General features: G+C 36.1%; 1 protein-coding gene across 13 annotated transcripts; it reads left to right on the top strand.

Moving 5' to 3' along the window:
• Positions 1-12,433: 12,433 nt before the first annotated feature.
• LOC141626549 (protein IN CHLOROPLAST ATPASE BIOGENESIS, chloroplastic-like) lies at positions 12,434-16,499 on the top strand. 13 transcript variants are annotated; one of them, XR_012536134.1, is made up of 10 exons: positions 12,434-12,590; positions 12,673-12,727; positions 12,988-13,114; positions 13,298-13,491; positions 13,593-13,731; positions 13,919-14,829; positions 15,088-15,182; positions 15,267-15,348; positions 15,669-15,779; positions 15,872-16,499. XR_012536134.1 is itself a non-coding variant. In XM_074440294.1 (9 exons), exons 5-9 carry the CDS (start codon positions 14,055-14,057, stop codon positions 15,926-15,928), a joined length of 351 nt encoding a protein of 116 aa, XP_074296395.1. In that variant the 5' UTR covers positions 12,434-12,727; positions 12,988-13,114; positions 13,298-13,491; positions 13,590-13,731; positions 13,919-14,054; the 3' UTR covers positions 15,929-16,499. The 13 variants fall into 13 exon arrangements, 1 of the variants encoding a protein (XP_074296395.1); XR_012536135.1 differs by having other exon boundaries at positions 12,434-12,727; positions 13,590-13,731; positions 13,919-14,060; positions 14,614-14,829; XR_012536137.1 differs by lacking the exon at positions 13,593-13,731.
• Positions 16,500-17,200: the final 701 nt, after the last annotated feature.

The raw sequence follows: 17,200 nt of genomic DNA, 5'->3' as shown, positions 1-17,200 counted from the left end.
CTATTGGATGTATGTGGGTATATAAAATTAAGCGGAAATCTGATGGGACAATTGAGCGATACAAAGCACGCCTAGTTGTTTTTGGTAACCATCAACAGGAAGGGATTGATTTTGCCGAGACTTTTGCCCCTACTGTAAAAATGGTAACGGTTCAAACTTTTCTTGCTGTGGCTGCAATTAATAATTGGGAACTCCACCAAATGGATGTTCAAAATGCTTTCCTTCATGGGGATTTGGAAGAAGAAGTGTATATGCGACTTCCGCTTGGATTCGGCCATGGGCAGCGTGGTAAGGTGTGTCGTCTTCATAAATCTTTACATGGTTTACGACAATCTCCACGTTGTTGGTACGCGAAATTAGCCACTGCATTATGTGAATATGGGTTTACTCATAGCCCTTGTGATCATTCTTTATTTGTTTATCGCAAGGCTGATATTGTTATCCATATTCTTGTGTATGTTGATGATTTAGTGATCGCTGGTAATAATACTGTCGCTATTCAAGATTTTAAAAATTATCTCAGTCGGTGCTTTCGTATGCAGGACTTGGGGAAATTGAAATATTTCTTAAGTCTTGAGGTGACACGAAATTCCAGCGGCATTTTTCTCTGTCAACGCAAATACACGCTTGATTTATTAACAGAAACCGGACTTCTCGGATCAAAACCGGCACAGGTTCCAATCGAGGAGAAGCACGAGCTGGCTTTAAATAAAGAGCCATTATTTTCCGATCCTACAAAGTATCGTCGTTTGGTAGGTAAGTTGGTTTATCTCACTCTTACTCGTCCCGAGATTACTTATTCGGTTCATATTCTTTCTCAATTTATGCAAGCTCCGTCTCAAGCACATTGGGATGCTGTTGTCCGAGTTGTGCGTTATCTGAAAGGAAATCCCGGACAGGGTATTCTTTTACATGCTGACACAACTCTGGTACTCGAGGCCTATTGTGACGCTACTTACGATAGTTGTCCTATCACTCGTCGTTCTTTGTCTTCATATTTTGTTTTCCTCGGTGGTTCCCCAATTTCTTGGAAAACAAAGAAACAAGCGACTGTTTCTCGTTCGTCGGCTGAGTCTGAATATCGCGCCATGGCTTCCGCTACTTGTGAAATTATGTGGTTGAAGGGTTTGCTCCGAAGTTTGGGTTTTGAACATCCCGCGGCTGTTATACTTCATTGTGACAATAAGGTGGCTATCCATATTTCTAATAATCCCGTCTTTCATGAGCGAACAAAACATATCGAGGTTGACTGTCATTTTGTTCGTGATGAAATTATACGAGGTACTATTAAACCGTCCTATGTCACCACATCTACTCAGCTTGCGGACATTCTCACGAAGGCGCTTGGTCGCTCTCAGTTTCATCGTCTATTGGGCAAGTTGGGCATTGCTAATCTCCATGCTCCAACTTGAGTGGGGGTGTTAGCATAATATTAGGAATTATATCCTAATATTATGAGATTGTATTCATATTATATTTTCCTAGTTTAGAGGATATTGTTATAGCTAATTCCTAATTTGAGGGATATGCTTATTGTACAAATAGGGCTTTGCACATTATGAACATACACAATACATTCTACACAAATCATCTTCTCTGCCTCAAACGTTACTTTACTATATTTTAAGATAAGTCACTGATTTTTTGAATATCTTTTTCATTATACGATCCGGGAAAGTGGCAAATAAGCCCCACACGTTTGATATTATTTGCAAATTAGCCCCAACTCTTTCTTTTAGTGCAAACTAGTTTTCTTGCCCATGCTTGCACTGATATTAAAATAATGTGCGATAAATTTCACAATAAAATGGAATAAGACATATAGTACATCGTTTATGTTTAAGATTTTATGTATGCCGCATGACCAACAAATAATTCCCGTTAACATAATATTGACATAAGAATAAAAGAGTATTTTTTTAGGAAAATAAAACTAATATGAAGTTTATATATATGAAACTTGGACTGATAGTTTTTAGAATTTGTTCATTAATACCTTTTTTTTCAATTGGTCAAGGAACATAATAATATCTACTCATCATAATCAACTCAATGATGCAACAATCTCCTTCTTTCGAATAACAACCATAATTTAATCATTGCTGGATCAAATTGTAATTATGTAAAAACATTTAGAGGTAGTTAAAATGTTATATCTCCCGGTCATACTATAGAAGTACGTTTGAATGTGAACCAAATTCCGACACAATACTACATGGCTAGGGCTGCTTATGAACCCCTCTCTCTCTTCCCTTCTCTCGCTTTATATAAAATATATATATATATATATATATATATATATATATATATATATATATATATATATATATATATATAGAGAGAGAGAGAGAGAGAGAGAGAGAGAGAGAATGAGAGAGAGAGAGAGAGGCGAGATCTCGTGAGTTTGGTTCTTATGGTGAGTTGTGAGTTTGGAAAATCTAAACCATTGGATAAGATAGATCCACGACTGAGATTGAACATCAAAACAAAAGAAAAGAAAACAAAGTCAGCCTTCCTAAAATGAATGAAAAATTCTATCTTCTAACTTTTCTATACCATCGAATTCAACAATCCAAATTTAACAAACAACCAAGTCAAATCATGTTCATGTGACGACGTCGAATCATGACGGATGATGAAGATTACGATGATGGCGGCGCCTGTGTGACGACGTCGAATCATGTTCATGTGTCGTCGCCTCCGGCGGTGGTTACTTTGACTAGTCAACGGAAGAGTTATCCTCCACCGTCTAAGGTTTACCGAGTGGCTCCCACGTGGAAGGCGCCTGATGAAATGATCGGAGTTTCAATCCCTAGGAAAGCTCGTTCGGGTAAGCTCATCGGAAAATGAATTAATTTCTCAATTAGATTTTTAAATCAATTATTTTGATTTTGATTTTTATGACGGATTGTTTTGATTCTGTACAGCATCGACGAAGCGGTCGCAGGAGTATCGGAATTCCGGTGGATTGTTGGAATCATCGTCGTCACAGATGCGGTCAGACACACAGGCGGGAGCGACAACGAGAGTACCATCACTGTCATCAGCTACGATGTCGTCGTCGTCTTCAATTTTTTTAGTGAAGAAGATGAGGAATTAGGTGTCGATGATGGTAGTTATGAGGACGGGAGCGGTAGCGAAAGCGGTGAGGGTTAAAGTAGTGGGGAAGACGAAGAAGAAGAAGATGATGAGGGTAATGACGAGGACGAGGACAATAACACGTGGTAAAAAAAAGAGAAAAAAATCAAAGTGACACCGGAATAATATCACAGTAACAGCAGAATAACAGTAGAATAACAGTACAATAACACGTGGTAAAAAAAAGAAAAAAAATCAAAATCATAAAAAAAATCAAAGTGACACCGGAATAACATCACAATAATAGCAGAATAATAGTAGGATAACAGCACAATAACATGTGGTAAAAAAAAAATCAAAGTCGTAAAAAAATCAAAGTAACACCGGAATAACAACACAATAACACCAGAATAACAACACAATAACATGCGGTAAAAAAAGAGTAAAAAAATCAAAGTAGTAAAAAAAATCAAAGTAGTAAAAAATCAAAAGTGATACTAGAATAACATCACAATAACAGCAGAATAATAGTAGAATAACAGCACAATAAGTCAATAACACGTGGTAAAAAAAAAGTCGTAAAAAAATTAAAGTAACAGCAGAATAACATCACAATAACAGCGGAATAACAATAACAGCACACTAACATTTGGTAAAAAAAAAAGAGAAAAAAAGAAATCAAAGTCGTAAAAAAAATCAAAGTAAAAAAAACACAATAACAGCATAATAAACACGAGGTAAAAAAAATAAGAGTAAAAAAAATTTCAAGGAAAAAAATCTGGTACAAAAAGAAAAAGAAAAAAAGGTAACATAATGAGAAAATTAGAGAAAAACATAAGAGAAAAAAAATCAAAGTTGTTAAAAAAAAAACATAATAATACGAGGTAAAAAAAGGAGATAAAAAATTAAAGTAAAAAAAAAAGGTAGCACTAGAAAAAAGAGAAAATAAGTAAATGACGGTTATATATGACAGATAAGATTAGATCTTGGTCATTCATCTCTAATATAATCTAGTGGCTGAGATTTCAAAACCCAAAACTCATAACTCACCATAAGAAACCAAACTCACAAGATCATATATATATATATATATATATATATATATATATATATATATATATATATATATATATATATATATATATATAGATTCGGGACCCTATGAGAACCATCAAGATAATGAGAACCATGAGAACCATTTATAGCCTTTGTAATTGAAATTTGACGATTGATTGTTGGTAATAATATGTTCCCGAAAATTCAGAGCCGTCAGAGTCCCTCAAATCCTCCAAACTCGGTCACTTTCACAATACTTTTTTCTATCTCTTCGACCATCCCCTCCAATCATCCTCTCGATCCTATCACTCTCTGATCCTATCACTCTCCGATCACCATGTTTTCGACTCTTCTCAAATCGCTTCACAAATTAGGGTTGAGTTCATCGATCACCACCATTTTCTGCTGATTTAGGTAATGGCTATTATACTCCATACTTCCCCAATTTGTTCTCGCTGATTTCAACTATGATTTCTTTGATTTTGAGTAGATTACAACTTAGGTAATTTATTGATTTCCCATATTTCTCTTTTATTCCCCAATTTTACGATTTTAATTATACAAATTAATTTGATTAGAGTTGCATTTCTGATTTGTTCTACTTTTATGTTGTTTTCGCTGCTTTCAAATGCCGTTCAGATTCTTACTTGCATTCCACTGTATTTACCTATTAATTACTTCAATTTATGTAGTTAATCATTGAAGTATTGCACGATTACTATAATCTCTTGTGTTCATTGCTGAGTTCGATTTCTTTATTTAGAATCCTAGTTCTAATTTTGTGTTTCGTAATTATTATGATTGGATTCCTGTTGAATACTTGGCTATGTTGTTTGCAATATCGAGCAATGCTATAATTGGACACTAGGATTTTATTGTAGTAATTTAAAATTATCAGTATCATTATTGACATCAGTAATTTAAAATTCTCAGTATCATTATTAATGAATGATTATGTTCTTCAATGATTCTCAGATAGCATTTTCACTTTCTCAACTGTGAGTATTGATTCAAGTCTCAATTCGTTCACATTTTGCTAATTTTATCTCTGTTTCTCTGTAGTTGCGTTCTGTACACTGATTATCTTGCTTTGTGCGTTTATTATTTCAGCCTCTCATCTTTCGTCTTCAAAGTAAAATGTAACAGAAAGGCATATAGCACGAGACTCCGTCTATGTCGGTGGCCTCTGACTGTAAAACAATTATAGATTTAGCCATTTTATCCGCAACTGAGTTCTAATTTCAATAGCAAGCATTTGCATTTTAACATTATATGTGCATGAAATAATGTTCGATGTGCATGAAATAAGGTTCTATGTGCATGACATAAGGTCTTATGTGTATGAAATAAGGTTCTATGTGCATTAAAAAGTTCTTCAATAGCATCAGTTGGTTATCTTGTGTTACTAATTCCTGTTGGTTAAGGACATTAATTTTAATTCCATGTGCATGAAATAAGGTTCTATGTGCCTGAAATAGGGTTCTATATGCATGAAATAAGGTTCTATGTGTATTAAACCCGTTCCGATAATAAGGGAAAGAGTTTAGTTTTTAGGGGTGAAGTCAGTTAGTTAGTTGTATTACTGTATAATTGGGGTACAAGTTGGTCTTTGTTTTTGCCACTGAATCTATGATAGGCAAACGGTTAAGCAACAATCAAGATAGGGGGACCTGATATTCTTGCAAGTGTGAGGTAGCGTAGATTACATTTGTTTGTTACTCCCTCCATCAATCATTTGTTTACCTTAGTTATAATACCAATCACAAGAAATAAAAAAAGGTAAACAAATATTTGTGACGTAGGGAGTAGAGAGTACATACGAATAAGCTATTTTTTTCCCTCCGTTTTGTTAAAGGTTGATACTGTATTTAAGGCTTAATGCAGGCTGAACTTGGTAGATCTAGCGCTTCTCGACTCGATCATTTGAACAACACTTTTTTTCCTGGATTTAAAGAATGTAAAGTGAGTTCTCTGGTTTTTTGGACTAGTACAGATTGTAGATTTACGAATTGATGGCCTGAGCACGGAAGATCAAAATGTTATTTTGGATTTATAGAATGTAAAACGCGAGTTTTCTTGGCGTCATTATGTCGTGCATGTACAAGCTTATTTCATGCACATATAACGCTATTTAGTGCATATATTAGGCAATTAAAGAAACCTGAAAAATGCGATAAATTTGTTAATGTTCATTGCGAGAGCCTGCTCTGGCTTCCCTCTGTATTTAGTTTGGACTGTTGTTCTCCTACCCAATTTGTTAAACAGGTTTAGCGTCAGCCTTTTGTAGAATAGTGAGTGTACTTAGATGTCATCTATTCATTCGAGTTTCCTTTTATAATAGTAGTTGATTTATTGCTGATCGGTTTGGTTTTAGCCTTTAGAACGATGTTATTATGGAAGATACGTCTCATATATAATAAGTTGGCAAAGTGGATTATATGATTTTGGGAAATGTGTGATTTTTGTAATGCCTATTTCATTGTCTTATTAAACTCTATTCTTCATAAGGTGTGTCAACTATGTCCAGATATGTGTGATTAATTTTTATTAGAATGGTGAATTTCTGATCATATTTCTAATTTGTGCCATAAATTAAGCTTCTCACGATCCGATAGTTAACCTCTTTTATATGAACCGATATTTGCACTGCTACACCTTTGACTACATGTTTTAAGTTGAGGAACTAAATGTCTTGGTGGTCAATTAGCTATGTTTTTTTCGCATGAGTGAACTAAATCTACTTTTTTTACCGAGAGACAAAGCTTTTTATTATTTTTGCAATGTTATAGTGGTTTGGTATAAAAGGGCTAATGTTATAAAAGAGAATTTGCTCTGTTCAATAAACAAATGATACGCCCCTTATTTGATACTCGTATTTATTTTAGCGTATTTTAAAGGCTATTAGCTCAATGGTAGAGCGATGTGCAAATTTTGCACAAAGGTATGGGTTCGAGTCCCATATAGCCTATTAAATAGCAAATCACATGATTGGAACTTGTCAAAAAGCAAGCAATAGACTACAATTACGATTAAGCAAGCAACATTAGTTGGGACGGGATCGTTTTCATAGCAGGTTGTTGGATTCAAGTATAAATCACTTTGGCGACCTAGTTCTGTACGAACTCCGTTCCTGCAGGGTGTTTCAATTCGAGGATGGGCCAACTGAACGTGAATTGTACAACATGGAAGTTGATTAGTGTAGGTAGTAGTTGCATTTCCTGAAAACATGCGAATAGAACAAGGTAGATTTATTAGGATATTAGGCCATTAGGGCCAAAGATTTGCAAAACCCTAAAGTTTGAAGGGTTAAGGATGTTAAGATGGTCGAAAAAGAAACTCTTTGAATCTAGCGATTCTTCCGATGATGAGAGCTCGAGACGAAGATGTGAAGACATCGTCAAAACCGCACCCTGTTGCTGCACTAAAAGAAAGCTGAATCATCAAGTGACAGTTCTTCCGAGGAAGAAGATAGCTCGATAGTGACGAGGATGAGCCAAAAGCTAAAAAAGCAAATGGTACCCCTGCGGTAAAGCCGGTTGCAAAACAAGTGAAGGCTGACAGCAGCTCCTCTGAGGAGAGCTCTGATGATGACTCTGATGAGCCTGCTAAGGCTCAGCCTGTTAAAAAGGCAAATGATTCAAAGAAAAGCAACAGTTTTGACGACTCATCTGATGAGGACGAGAGTGATGAAGAAGATGAAAAGAAGTCGCTAATCACTGTTTGTGAAGGACGTTAATTTTATATGGACATGAAATAAGAGTCTATGTGCATGAAATAAGGTTCTATGTGCATGAAATAAGTGTTAAATGGGCATGAAATAAGGTTCTATGTGCAATAAAATAAGGTTCTATGTGCATGAAATAAGGTTCTATATGCATGAAATAAGGTTCTATGTACATTAAAAAGTTCTTCAGTTGCACTAGTTCGTTATATTATGTTACTAATTACTGTTGGTTAAGGACATTAATTTTCATAATATGTGCATGAAATAAAGTTCTTTGTGCATGAAATAAGGTTCTATGTGCATGAAATAAGGGAAATGACTGTGAAGGAGATTTGATGTATTTATCGGCCTTTTCAAGGCATTTTAGGCTTATACATAGAAACTACCGGTCCTTGCAATCACAATGTAAAAGAATATAAAAGAAACACCGGTATTTCCTAGCCAATGTGGGAATTGAACCCACATCTTGTGCATTGCACAATGCTCTGCCGTTTGAGCTAATTGGCTTTCGAAATAAGTAAAACGTAGAAGAAAGAAGATCTCATGTATTTTACTTGAAAAGCAACGACTTCAAGAAAGTGACAGCGAGCAAAATATTTTTGGATTCTTTTTTTACATATGAAGCAGACAGGAGAGCCAAGTTAGAATTGCAAAGAACGATGGAATAAGAACGGAGGCCACCTGCCAGCATACACCTGTCCAGATTAGAGTCATCACATATGAAACTTTCCCGGCATGAAAATTATCCATTCCTCCCAACAAACTACTCAACTGTCCACTCACAAGGAGCCCCGCGACAGAAGCTACACTAGCAACTATTGAAGTGTAGATTTGCATCTCTAGGACTACACCAAATGTTTCTTTCTTGAGTGCCTTTTCAAACGTAAGCTGCATTACTGAAAGCAACATCAAATATATAGCCGATGCCCCAAGAGTGCATATAAATCCTACAACGTACTGTGACTTAGTTACTCCTTCAGGTGCATCAGAATCCTCGTATACCCCGAGTAGAGTAACAGAAATTGAAAGAACAACCACAGCAATAAGAATCAATGGAGTAAACTTGTGTGAATTGATAAAGAAAGCAAAGATGGCATTGAAAACCAATTGGGCAGCGCAAATGAGAGAATATGCAGAGGTTGAAAGATACAAGAGCCCCATTGAGTACAGATAGTTATCAACAACGAGAAGTATTCCTATTTCCTAGAGCAGTGTAGAATGCAAAAATTGGTTAAGACCACACCGCGGTATAGGATGCAAAAATTGGTTAAGACCACCTCTGTAGCATAGATACATTATCACACCTCACAAATGCACTAAATTATAGCTCATATACACTATTTCACTTCCCAGGAACACCAAACTATAGCTTAGGTACATCAATTCTCTTCATAGTTCATCTTGAAGATCCACCAAAACATAACTCGTACACACGAATTCACCTTAAATATATACCACTTTATACCTTAGATACACTATTTCACCTCACAAATGCACTAAATTATAGCTCAGATATACTATTTCACCTCATAGGAACACAAAAATATAGCTCAATTACATGAGTTCTCTTCACTAGTTCACCTTGTAGATACACCAAAACATAGCTCAGATGTACGACTTCACCTTAAATATACACCAAATTATAACTCAAATGCGCTAGTGCACCTCGTAAATACACAAAATAATAAATTCAATTAAATAGTGTGTATGAGCTATAATTTGGCGTTTATGTGAGAAAGCTATAATTTGGTGCATCTAAGCTATAAAATGGTGCATGTGCGAGGTTAATTTGGTGCATCTAAGCTATAAAATGGTGCATGTGCGAGGTTAAATATCGTATTCGAGTTATAGTGTGGCATATCTCTCACTATAAGAGCATGTTTACTCTTGAACACTTTAAATAACAACAAAAATCGAATAGAGGTCACAATTAAAAATCAAATCGTCCAACTCCATTGTATAGCTTCAATAAAAAACTATATCAACGTCAACATTACATGATTCAACAAAAAATTGAATTCGACTAGAATACTGTTACAAAGAGAAACACTTATCTATTAAGTCAAAATCCATGTTCAGATTCTAATGTACCTAAACCCAAATTTTTCATAGATTAATGAATTAGGATACAAATCAAAGCTTTTTTTCATTAAATTAGGATACAAATCAAAGTCTTTTTCCAAAAATTTGCACATAAAACCGAAAATCTCAACATTAATCATTCATATTTTGGGGAAATAATAAAGCAAACGAAAATATGAGTTGAATAGAACACAAACCTCATTGAATGGAGAAGATTATCTACGAATTTGTCGCAGGAAATCACCGTGCTCGAAGGCGGTGTGTTCTTGTAGCATAGTCATTCTCTGGAGATTAAAGAGAATTTGGGGAACAAGAAAGCGAGGAGAGAGAAACAAAATTAGATAAAATAGTCTAACTTAATACGCGTCTGTTTCATAGAGCATGATAATAAATATCCGTCGTTGGATCAAGTTTGATCTGAGGGTTCTTGTTATTTAACAGGTTCTCACGGTTCTCATTATCTTGGTGGTTCTCAGGATCACCTTATATATATATATATATATATATATATATATATATATATATATATATATATATATATATATATATATATATATAGATGAATGGACTTTGAAATCTCAGCCACTAGATTATATTAGAGACGAATGGCCAATATCTAATCTTATTTGTCATATATAACCGTCATTTACTTATTTTCTCTTTTTTCTAGTGCTACCCTTTTTTTTACTTTAATTTTTTATCTCCTTTTTTTCACCTCGTGTTATTATGCTTTTTTAACAACTATGATTTTTTTTCTCTTATGTTTTTCTCTAATTTTCTCATTATGTTACCTTTTTTTCTTTTTCTTTTTGTACCAGATTTTTTTTCCTTGAAATTTTTTTCTCTTATTTTTTTTACCTCGTGTTTATTATGCTGTTATTGTGTTTTTTTTTTTATTTTGATTTTTTTTTACGACTTTAATTTTTTTTTTCTCTCTTTTTTTTTACCACATGTTATTGTGCTGTTATTGTTATTCCGCGTTTATTGTGTTGTTATTCTGCTGTTACTTTAATTTTTTTTTACGACTTTTTTTTTACCACGTGTTATTGACTTATTGTGCTGTTATTCTACTGTTATTCTGCTGTTATTGTGATGTTATTCTGGTATCACTTTTGATTTTTAATACTTTGATTTTTTTTACTACTTTGATTTTTTTACTCTTTTTTTACCGCATGTTATTGTGCTGTTATTCTGGTGTTATTGTGTTGTTATTCCGGTGTCACTTTGATTTTTTTTCTCTTTTTTACCATCTTCCTTCAACACTTCTATTCTCATTTCTATTGTTCTCTACTAGAATCGTAGGTGATATTCTCCACCCCAAATCAACTCAGTTTCTAGTCTTTTACAGTCTATCAATCTCGGGGTTGAACAATCATAACTAAAACAAACAAACACGAAATAGTACGAACAATGAAATTTTTCTATCAACAGTTTCCTCATATATCTAAAAATCAAAACAAATTACTTTCCACACCAAAAATCAAAAAACATAACAAAACAAAACATACTCCTCCCTATTTTGAAGATCCCGATCAAGTTCCTCCATCTCATCGTCTTTCGGTATGACAAATTCCCTAACCTCGCCATCCTCATCCCCGTCCTCGTCCTCGTCATTACCCTCATCATCTTCTTCTTCTTCTTCGTCTTCCCCACTACATTCACCCTCACCGCTTTCGCCACCGCTCCCGTCCTCGTAACTACCATCATCGGCACCTAATTCCTCATCTTCTTCACTAAAACATTTGAAGACGACGGCGACATCGGAGCTGATGACAGTGATGGTACTCTCGTTGTCGCTCCCGCCTGCGTGTTTGACCGCATCTGTGACGACGATGATTCCAACAATCCGCCGGAATTCCAATACTCCCGCGACCGCTTCGTCGATGCTGTACAGAATCAAAACATTCCGTCATAAAAATCAAAATCAAAATAATTGATTTAAAAATCTAATTGAGAAATTAATTCATTTTCCGATGAGCTTACCAGAACGTGCGTTTCTAGGGATTGAAACTCCGATCATTTCATCAGGCGCCTTCCACGTGGGAGCCACTCAGTAAACCTTAGACGGTGGAGGATAACTCTTCCGTTGACTAGTCAAAAGTAACCGCCGTCGGAGGCGACGACACATGAACATGATTCGACGTCGTCACACAGGCGCCACCATCATCGTAATCTTCATCATCCGTCATGATTCGACGTCGTCACATGAACATGATTTGACTTGGTTGTTTGTTAAATTTGGATTGTTGAATTCGATCGTATAGAAAAGTTAGAAGATAGAATTTTTCATTCATTTTAGGAAGGCTGACTTTGTTTTCTTTTCTTTTCTTTTGATGTTCAATCTCAGCCGTGGATCTATCTTATCCAATGGTTTAGATTTTCCAAACTCACAACTCACCATAAGAACCAAACTCACGAGATCCCGCCCCTCTCTCTATATATATAGGGTGAGGGTCAGGTGCGAACTAAAGTTCCGTACGAACTGTACGAACTCCCCCAAATCAATAAAACAAGCGCACCTAACTCAATGCCCTGACTTCATTCAATCTTATTCTTATCCGCCTCTACCACCACATCTGATTTCCTTGTCCCTCATCCACTACCACCACCGCCACCAACTGTCGGAACTTCCAGACGATCGTCAGACATGGTGCTATCTGTTACCAAGCGTCTCATTTCATCTTCAACTTTCGTCTAATTAACATTCTCTCTCCCGCATTTCCTCTATGCAGGCCATCGATACACATGCACACTAACTCCATTATTACACCTCCATATTCAGAGAAGGTAAGCTTTAATTCCAACTTCTATTTCCTTTTTCATGAATTATCTACAAAGTTAGGTTTTACTAAACAATTGGAAATCGAAAAATAGGGTTTAGTAATTGATTTTGAGATCGTATTTTGTCAAACAATTTTGTGATTTTGATGGTAGATACTGCATATATATTACCCATTTGCATATGTGCTATGTCGTCTCTTGAAGTAGTTTCTAAGTAGTTTCCATTTATGCAAGTTGTTGTATGTTGAATTAGTTATCTGGTGCAGGTCAGAATTTGATGCTAAACAATCAGGAAACTAGGTCGTACCAACAAAAAGTCTGGTCATAAAAAGGATCAAAGTTTTCTTTGTGCTAGTTCTTCTGTCAGTGAGCATAATTACGGAGATCTTGAAGGTAGCTACTTGTTGTTTTTCTATTGCCTTTGCGCGACTTAGATGAGACAAGAAAACAAAAACTTATGTAATTCCTATGTGGCAATGATGGGTAGCTTACTAGCAAATCAAAGCAAATAAGCCAGGAAAATAATAACAAAATTGTTTCAAATATCGTAGGCTGATCATGTTCTATTGTGATTAGGAAAAAATATAATACACATCAAGCAAGAATCCAGCAAGTTCAAAGAGTTCAAACAAGACCTTTGTGGGCATGCGGCCAAGAACACGGTGAAAATTGAAGAGAATGTGAACAAAATTGTCAAGTTAGAACCAGTAGAATGTGATGCATCTGCAACTGCTGTCAAAGTTATATGCTTAGACAGCGAAGATTACCTCGTATGTTTTTTTCCCGACAACCCTATTGCCATTATTATGATTCTGATTCTTTTATATTTTTTGCCAACTTGTCATTGCACCATAAATTTTTTATTTAGTAGGTTGTCGGGTGGTCTTGTGGATCTGTGGTGACGGCAATGTGGGCAGTAGGTGGGTGTGCGTGGTGGTGGTCGTGGGAGTGAGCGGAGGCGGTGGTGGACTAGTCATGTGTGGTGATGGGTCATGGGTTCGATGGTAATGGTATGTGGATACATAAATTAGTACTTCTAGATACACTTTTATATTACTCTGGATACATGTGTATATTACTCATGAAATAGCCATGTCCTATTCAAAAGGCATGACATCCGGATAGGAGATTGTTGTATATCCTCTTTGGTCATCGGAGTATTCAAATCGTGGTGGTTGCATATTTATGATTTTTTAGGTGGGTCGAATGTTGGTGTTGCTGGCTTGCTGCAGTGGTCCAAGCCACTGTCTGTGATGCTGGGCTGCTCGACAGTAGTCGAAGGACTGTACGGGAGGTGCCGACTAGAGGAGTGCAGAGGGGTGCGAGCTCGTAGATGGAGGTGATGTTGCTGTTGGTTCACTCTTGTTTTATTTGTTTATTATCTAATTTCTGATGTTACTAACTCGGGAAATTGAACAGAATGGTCGATATTTAGATGTAACAACTCAATTCCTGAACACATACTAGCTGAATGTTTTGCTGTCGTCATGGGTATATAGGGTAATTAGGTAAAATTCAATTGAAAAGAATGGTGGATATTTAGATGTTGAATTAATGTAATGAAGATGAATTACCAATAAGGATGGATTATCTGAGTTAGAAGATAGGCTTGTTAGCTGCTTTATATGTCAATGCAATCTTCTTTATGTATCTTTACACACAAAAGAGTGCACCTACATTATGCATCCATGTGACTACTATGGGTACTGGAATTCATTTTCAGTCAGAGAACTGTTTAGTTGGGAATAGTTTTTTTACCCGAGTTTAATGAATTCAGATGTAGTTCGCAGTTGGCCTCGTAAATATATTTTGTTTGGGTGATGTTTTATTACTTGATGTAATGTTTGAACCAGAATTGTAGACATATTAGAGATTCAGGTGTTTGTTTGCAGCTCTTGGGATAGAGTTGGTTGCTGCGAACTGTTAGTAGCCACATCAAGCAATGGATAATTCCCAAATGCAACGCTACAAATGGGTCCATAACTTCCTACTCCATTCAAAATGCTACAACATTGCTGTAAATTATTCATAACCCGTCCCAGACAATCCGAGCATTCTAATGCCGACAAAAACGGATTACACTGAGCAAGCGCGTACAAACTAAGTTGGTCAGTTATTACTCGTACCCCACTCGAAAACTTATAAGTCGAATTCCCAGCTGATGCACTGTGTTTTAGTCCTTCAAGTAAATTACTCAGTGATTCTTTAACCTTTGTTCTGACTTAGGAAGTGTATCTAGGAAGTAAGATAAATGACTAACTTTTGCAAGGTTTGTTAGGACTTAGGAAGTGTATCTAGCAAGTAATTTACTTGAACAACAGAGTTTTTCTGAGAAACTTTTCTTTGATCTCTTATTTTTGTTGAAGATTTCAGCCCTGATAACAGGGGAGTACTATAAAAAGAAACAACACTTTCCTGGATTTGGACGGACTGCTGCATTCAATGCAGAAATTCTCTTGAGGTTCGTTATTTTTGTCCCTAAATTTATGCACTCTCTATTAAGTACACCAATACCAGTTTATTCATACTATAATCAATTCCAAAGGGTTGGACGTGACTTAGAAGCTAGAAAAGCAGCCAGGGGCGCACTGAAATCACCATGGTGGACTTTGGGCTACAGATATGAAGTACTACCTCCATCCCATTTATATTATTTCTATTCGACTTTGATGGTCAACCCATGTCAACTTTGACCATTTCGAACAGTACTCGAGGATAAAATGTAAAGTTTGTTACCATGGATTGATCAAAATTCAAAACAAATATTATCATATTATCATTTTGAAAATTGCATTTTGAGCATATGTTGGTCAAAGTTAACATCGGTTGACCATCAAAGTTAAATAGGGATAGATATAAACGGGATGGAGAGAGTATGTGGTTTTGTCCACTTTCCACAACGTTTCTTGTATTCTTGGAAGGGTGTAATAGGGCTCTGGTCTTTTAGGAAGTTGCTGAAATAGCGGAATGGAAGGATGAAAAAATTTACTACATTAAGAATAAGTTGAGTGAGGAAGGAAAGCAAGTGGATCTACATAAGGGAAAAGAGCTCGCTCAGGTTCTATAATGATGCCACTGATCTCTTGTTAGTTTGAGTATTTAATACCTGCCGGTGAATATAGCGGTGAAGTTTGCTCATCCTATGTGTAGATTACGTTAGATGAAGCTGCATATTTGCTTGATTTGGCATCTGTGGAGGGGGTGTGAGATGACTTTGTGGATCGCATTGCTGAATGCTACAAGGTTGTTGGGCTCATCGGCATGGCATGATTTATCTTTCTCATCTACTCCAGCTCCTGGGTACAAGTGATGTGACCATTATTTGCGCACATTTAGTCCCCTAATTGAGCCTATTTTGCATACTATTATAGCATTTTATGGCCATTTTATCCGTCAAAACCTTCCTATTTGCTTTTCTATCGAATTTCATATGTTTTGAAGAAAAGGAGATAATAAGGCGGAAATTCCCGTCTTTCGTGCATATTTGGAAGCTTATTGATGATATTAGATGGACTAGTATGAAGAGGAGGCAAGAATGATGACCAATGATGTAGGAATTAAGAGTATATAGAAGGGTCATAAGGTTTAAAGCAAGGAGGAAAAGCAAGGAAGCCATTCATGAAGAAAAGTGCTCGGAACGCAAACCAAGAGTTGCTCCTTTGGCTCTGAAAATATGCTAGATGGAACGGCGTCGAAAAAACAAGCGATCTAGGCTTTTGAATCACTCCAATAGGAGTCCGGATGAGAAAATGACGTCCGTTTTACAATCCGAGCTCAAACAAAGAAGTCAGACAGAATCGCGCGCGTCCCGCGCCGAAGACGCTTCGGATTGTCCCAAATCCGCTCGGATTGCTCCAAATCCGCTCGGATTCCTCCCTTGCTACAATCCGAGCGTCTTGCTCCAAATCCGCTCGGATTCCCTTGCTACAATCCGCCCGTCCCGACACCAATCCGCCCGGATTCCAGTCCAGCGCAAATTCGTTTTTCAAGCTCCGTGAAAGACTCCCTTCCTCCGAAAAATACCTGGCTCCTCCTCGCTCTAAACTCAAAAGTGTAATTACTAGTTTAGCCCTTAGTTAACCCTAATGCATCCACCTAATTTCCACTATAAATACCCCCATTTGTAATAATCAAACCATCAAGTTTTCATTAGATTAGAACCAAGTTTTATTAGATTAAATCAAACTTTCTTAGATTAGATTAGGAGTAGATTGGAATAGATTAATCTCAATCTTTCCACACAAATTACACATTAATCTCTCCTTAATTATTGTTCAAGTTTATTATTCAAGTTTATTATTGGGTAATTGAAGATTATTGGGAGATTGACAACCTTCCATCAATCAATCAAGTTTCTTCTATTATTCTTGCTTTATTATTTGGATCATCTTAAGTTGGTATAATTCCTTTACTCTTTAATCTTTATTGTTCATTTCTTCATTCTATTATCATGTTTATACTTGTTGTGATGATTGACAC

The sequence above is a fragment of the Silene latifolia genome, chromosome Y (assembly GCF_048544455.1).
Source record: "Silene latifolia isolate original U9 population chromosome Y, ASM4854445v1, whole genome shotgun sequence".
Lineage (NCBI taxonomy): Eukaryota > Viridiplantae > Streptophyta > Magnoliopsida > Caryophyllales > Caryophyllaceae > Silene > Silene latifolia.
Note: the sequence above shows the minus strand (reverse complement) of the source record. Positions and strands in the feature narration are given on the sequence as shown.

Excerpts from the sequence above, each read along its gene's own strand:
- LOC141626549 (XM_074440294.1), top strand. Across the intron at positions 15,183-15,266 it reads AATGCAGAAATTCTCTTGAG|GGTTGGACGTGACTTAGAAG; the intron begins GTTCGTTATTTT and ends TCAATTCCAAAG. Across the intron at positions 15,780-15,871 it reads AGGGAAAAGAGCTCGCTCAG|ATTACGTTAGATGAAGCTGC; the intron begins GTTCTATAATGA and ends TCCTATGTGTAG.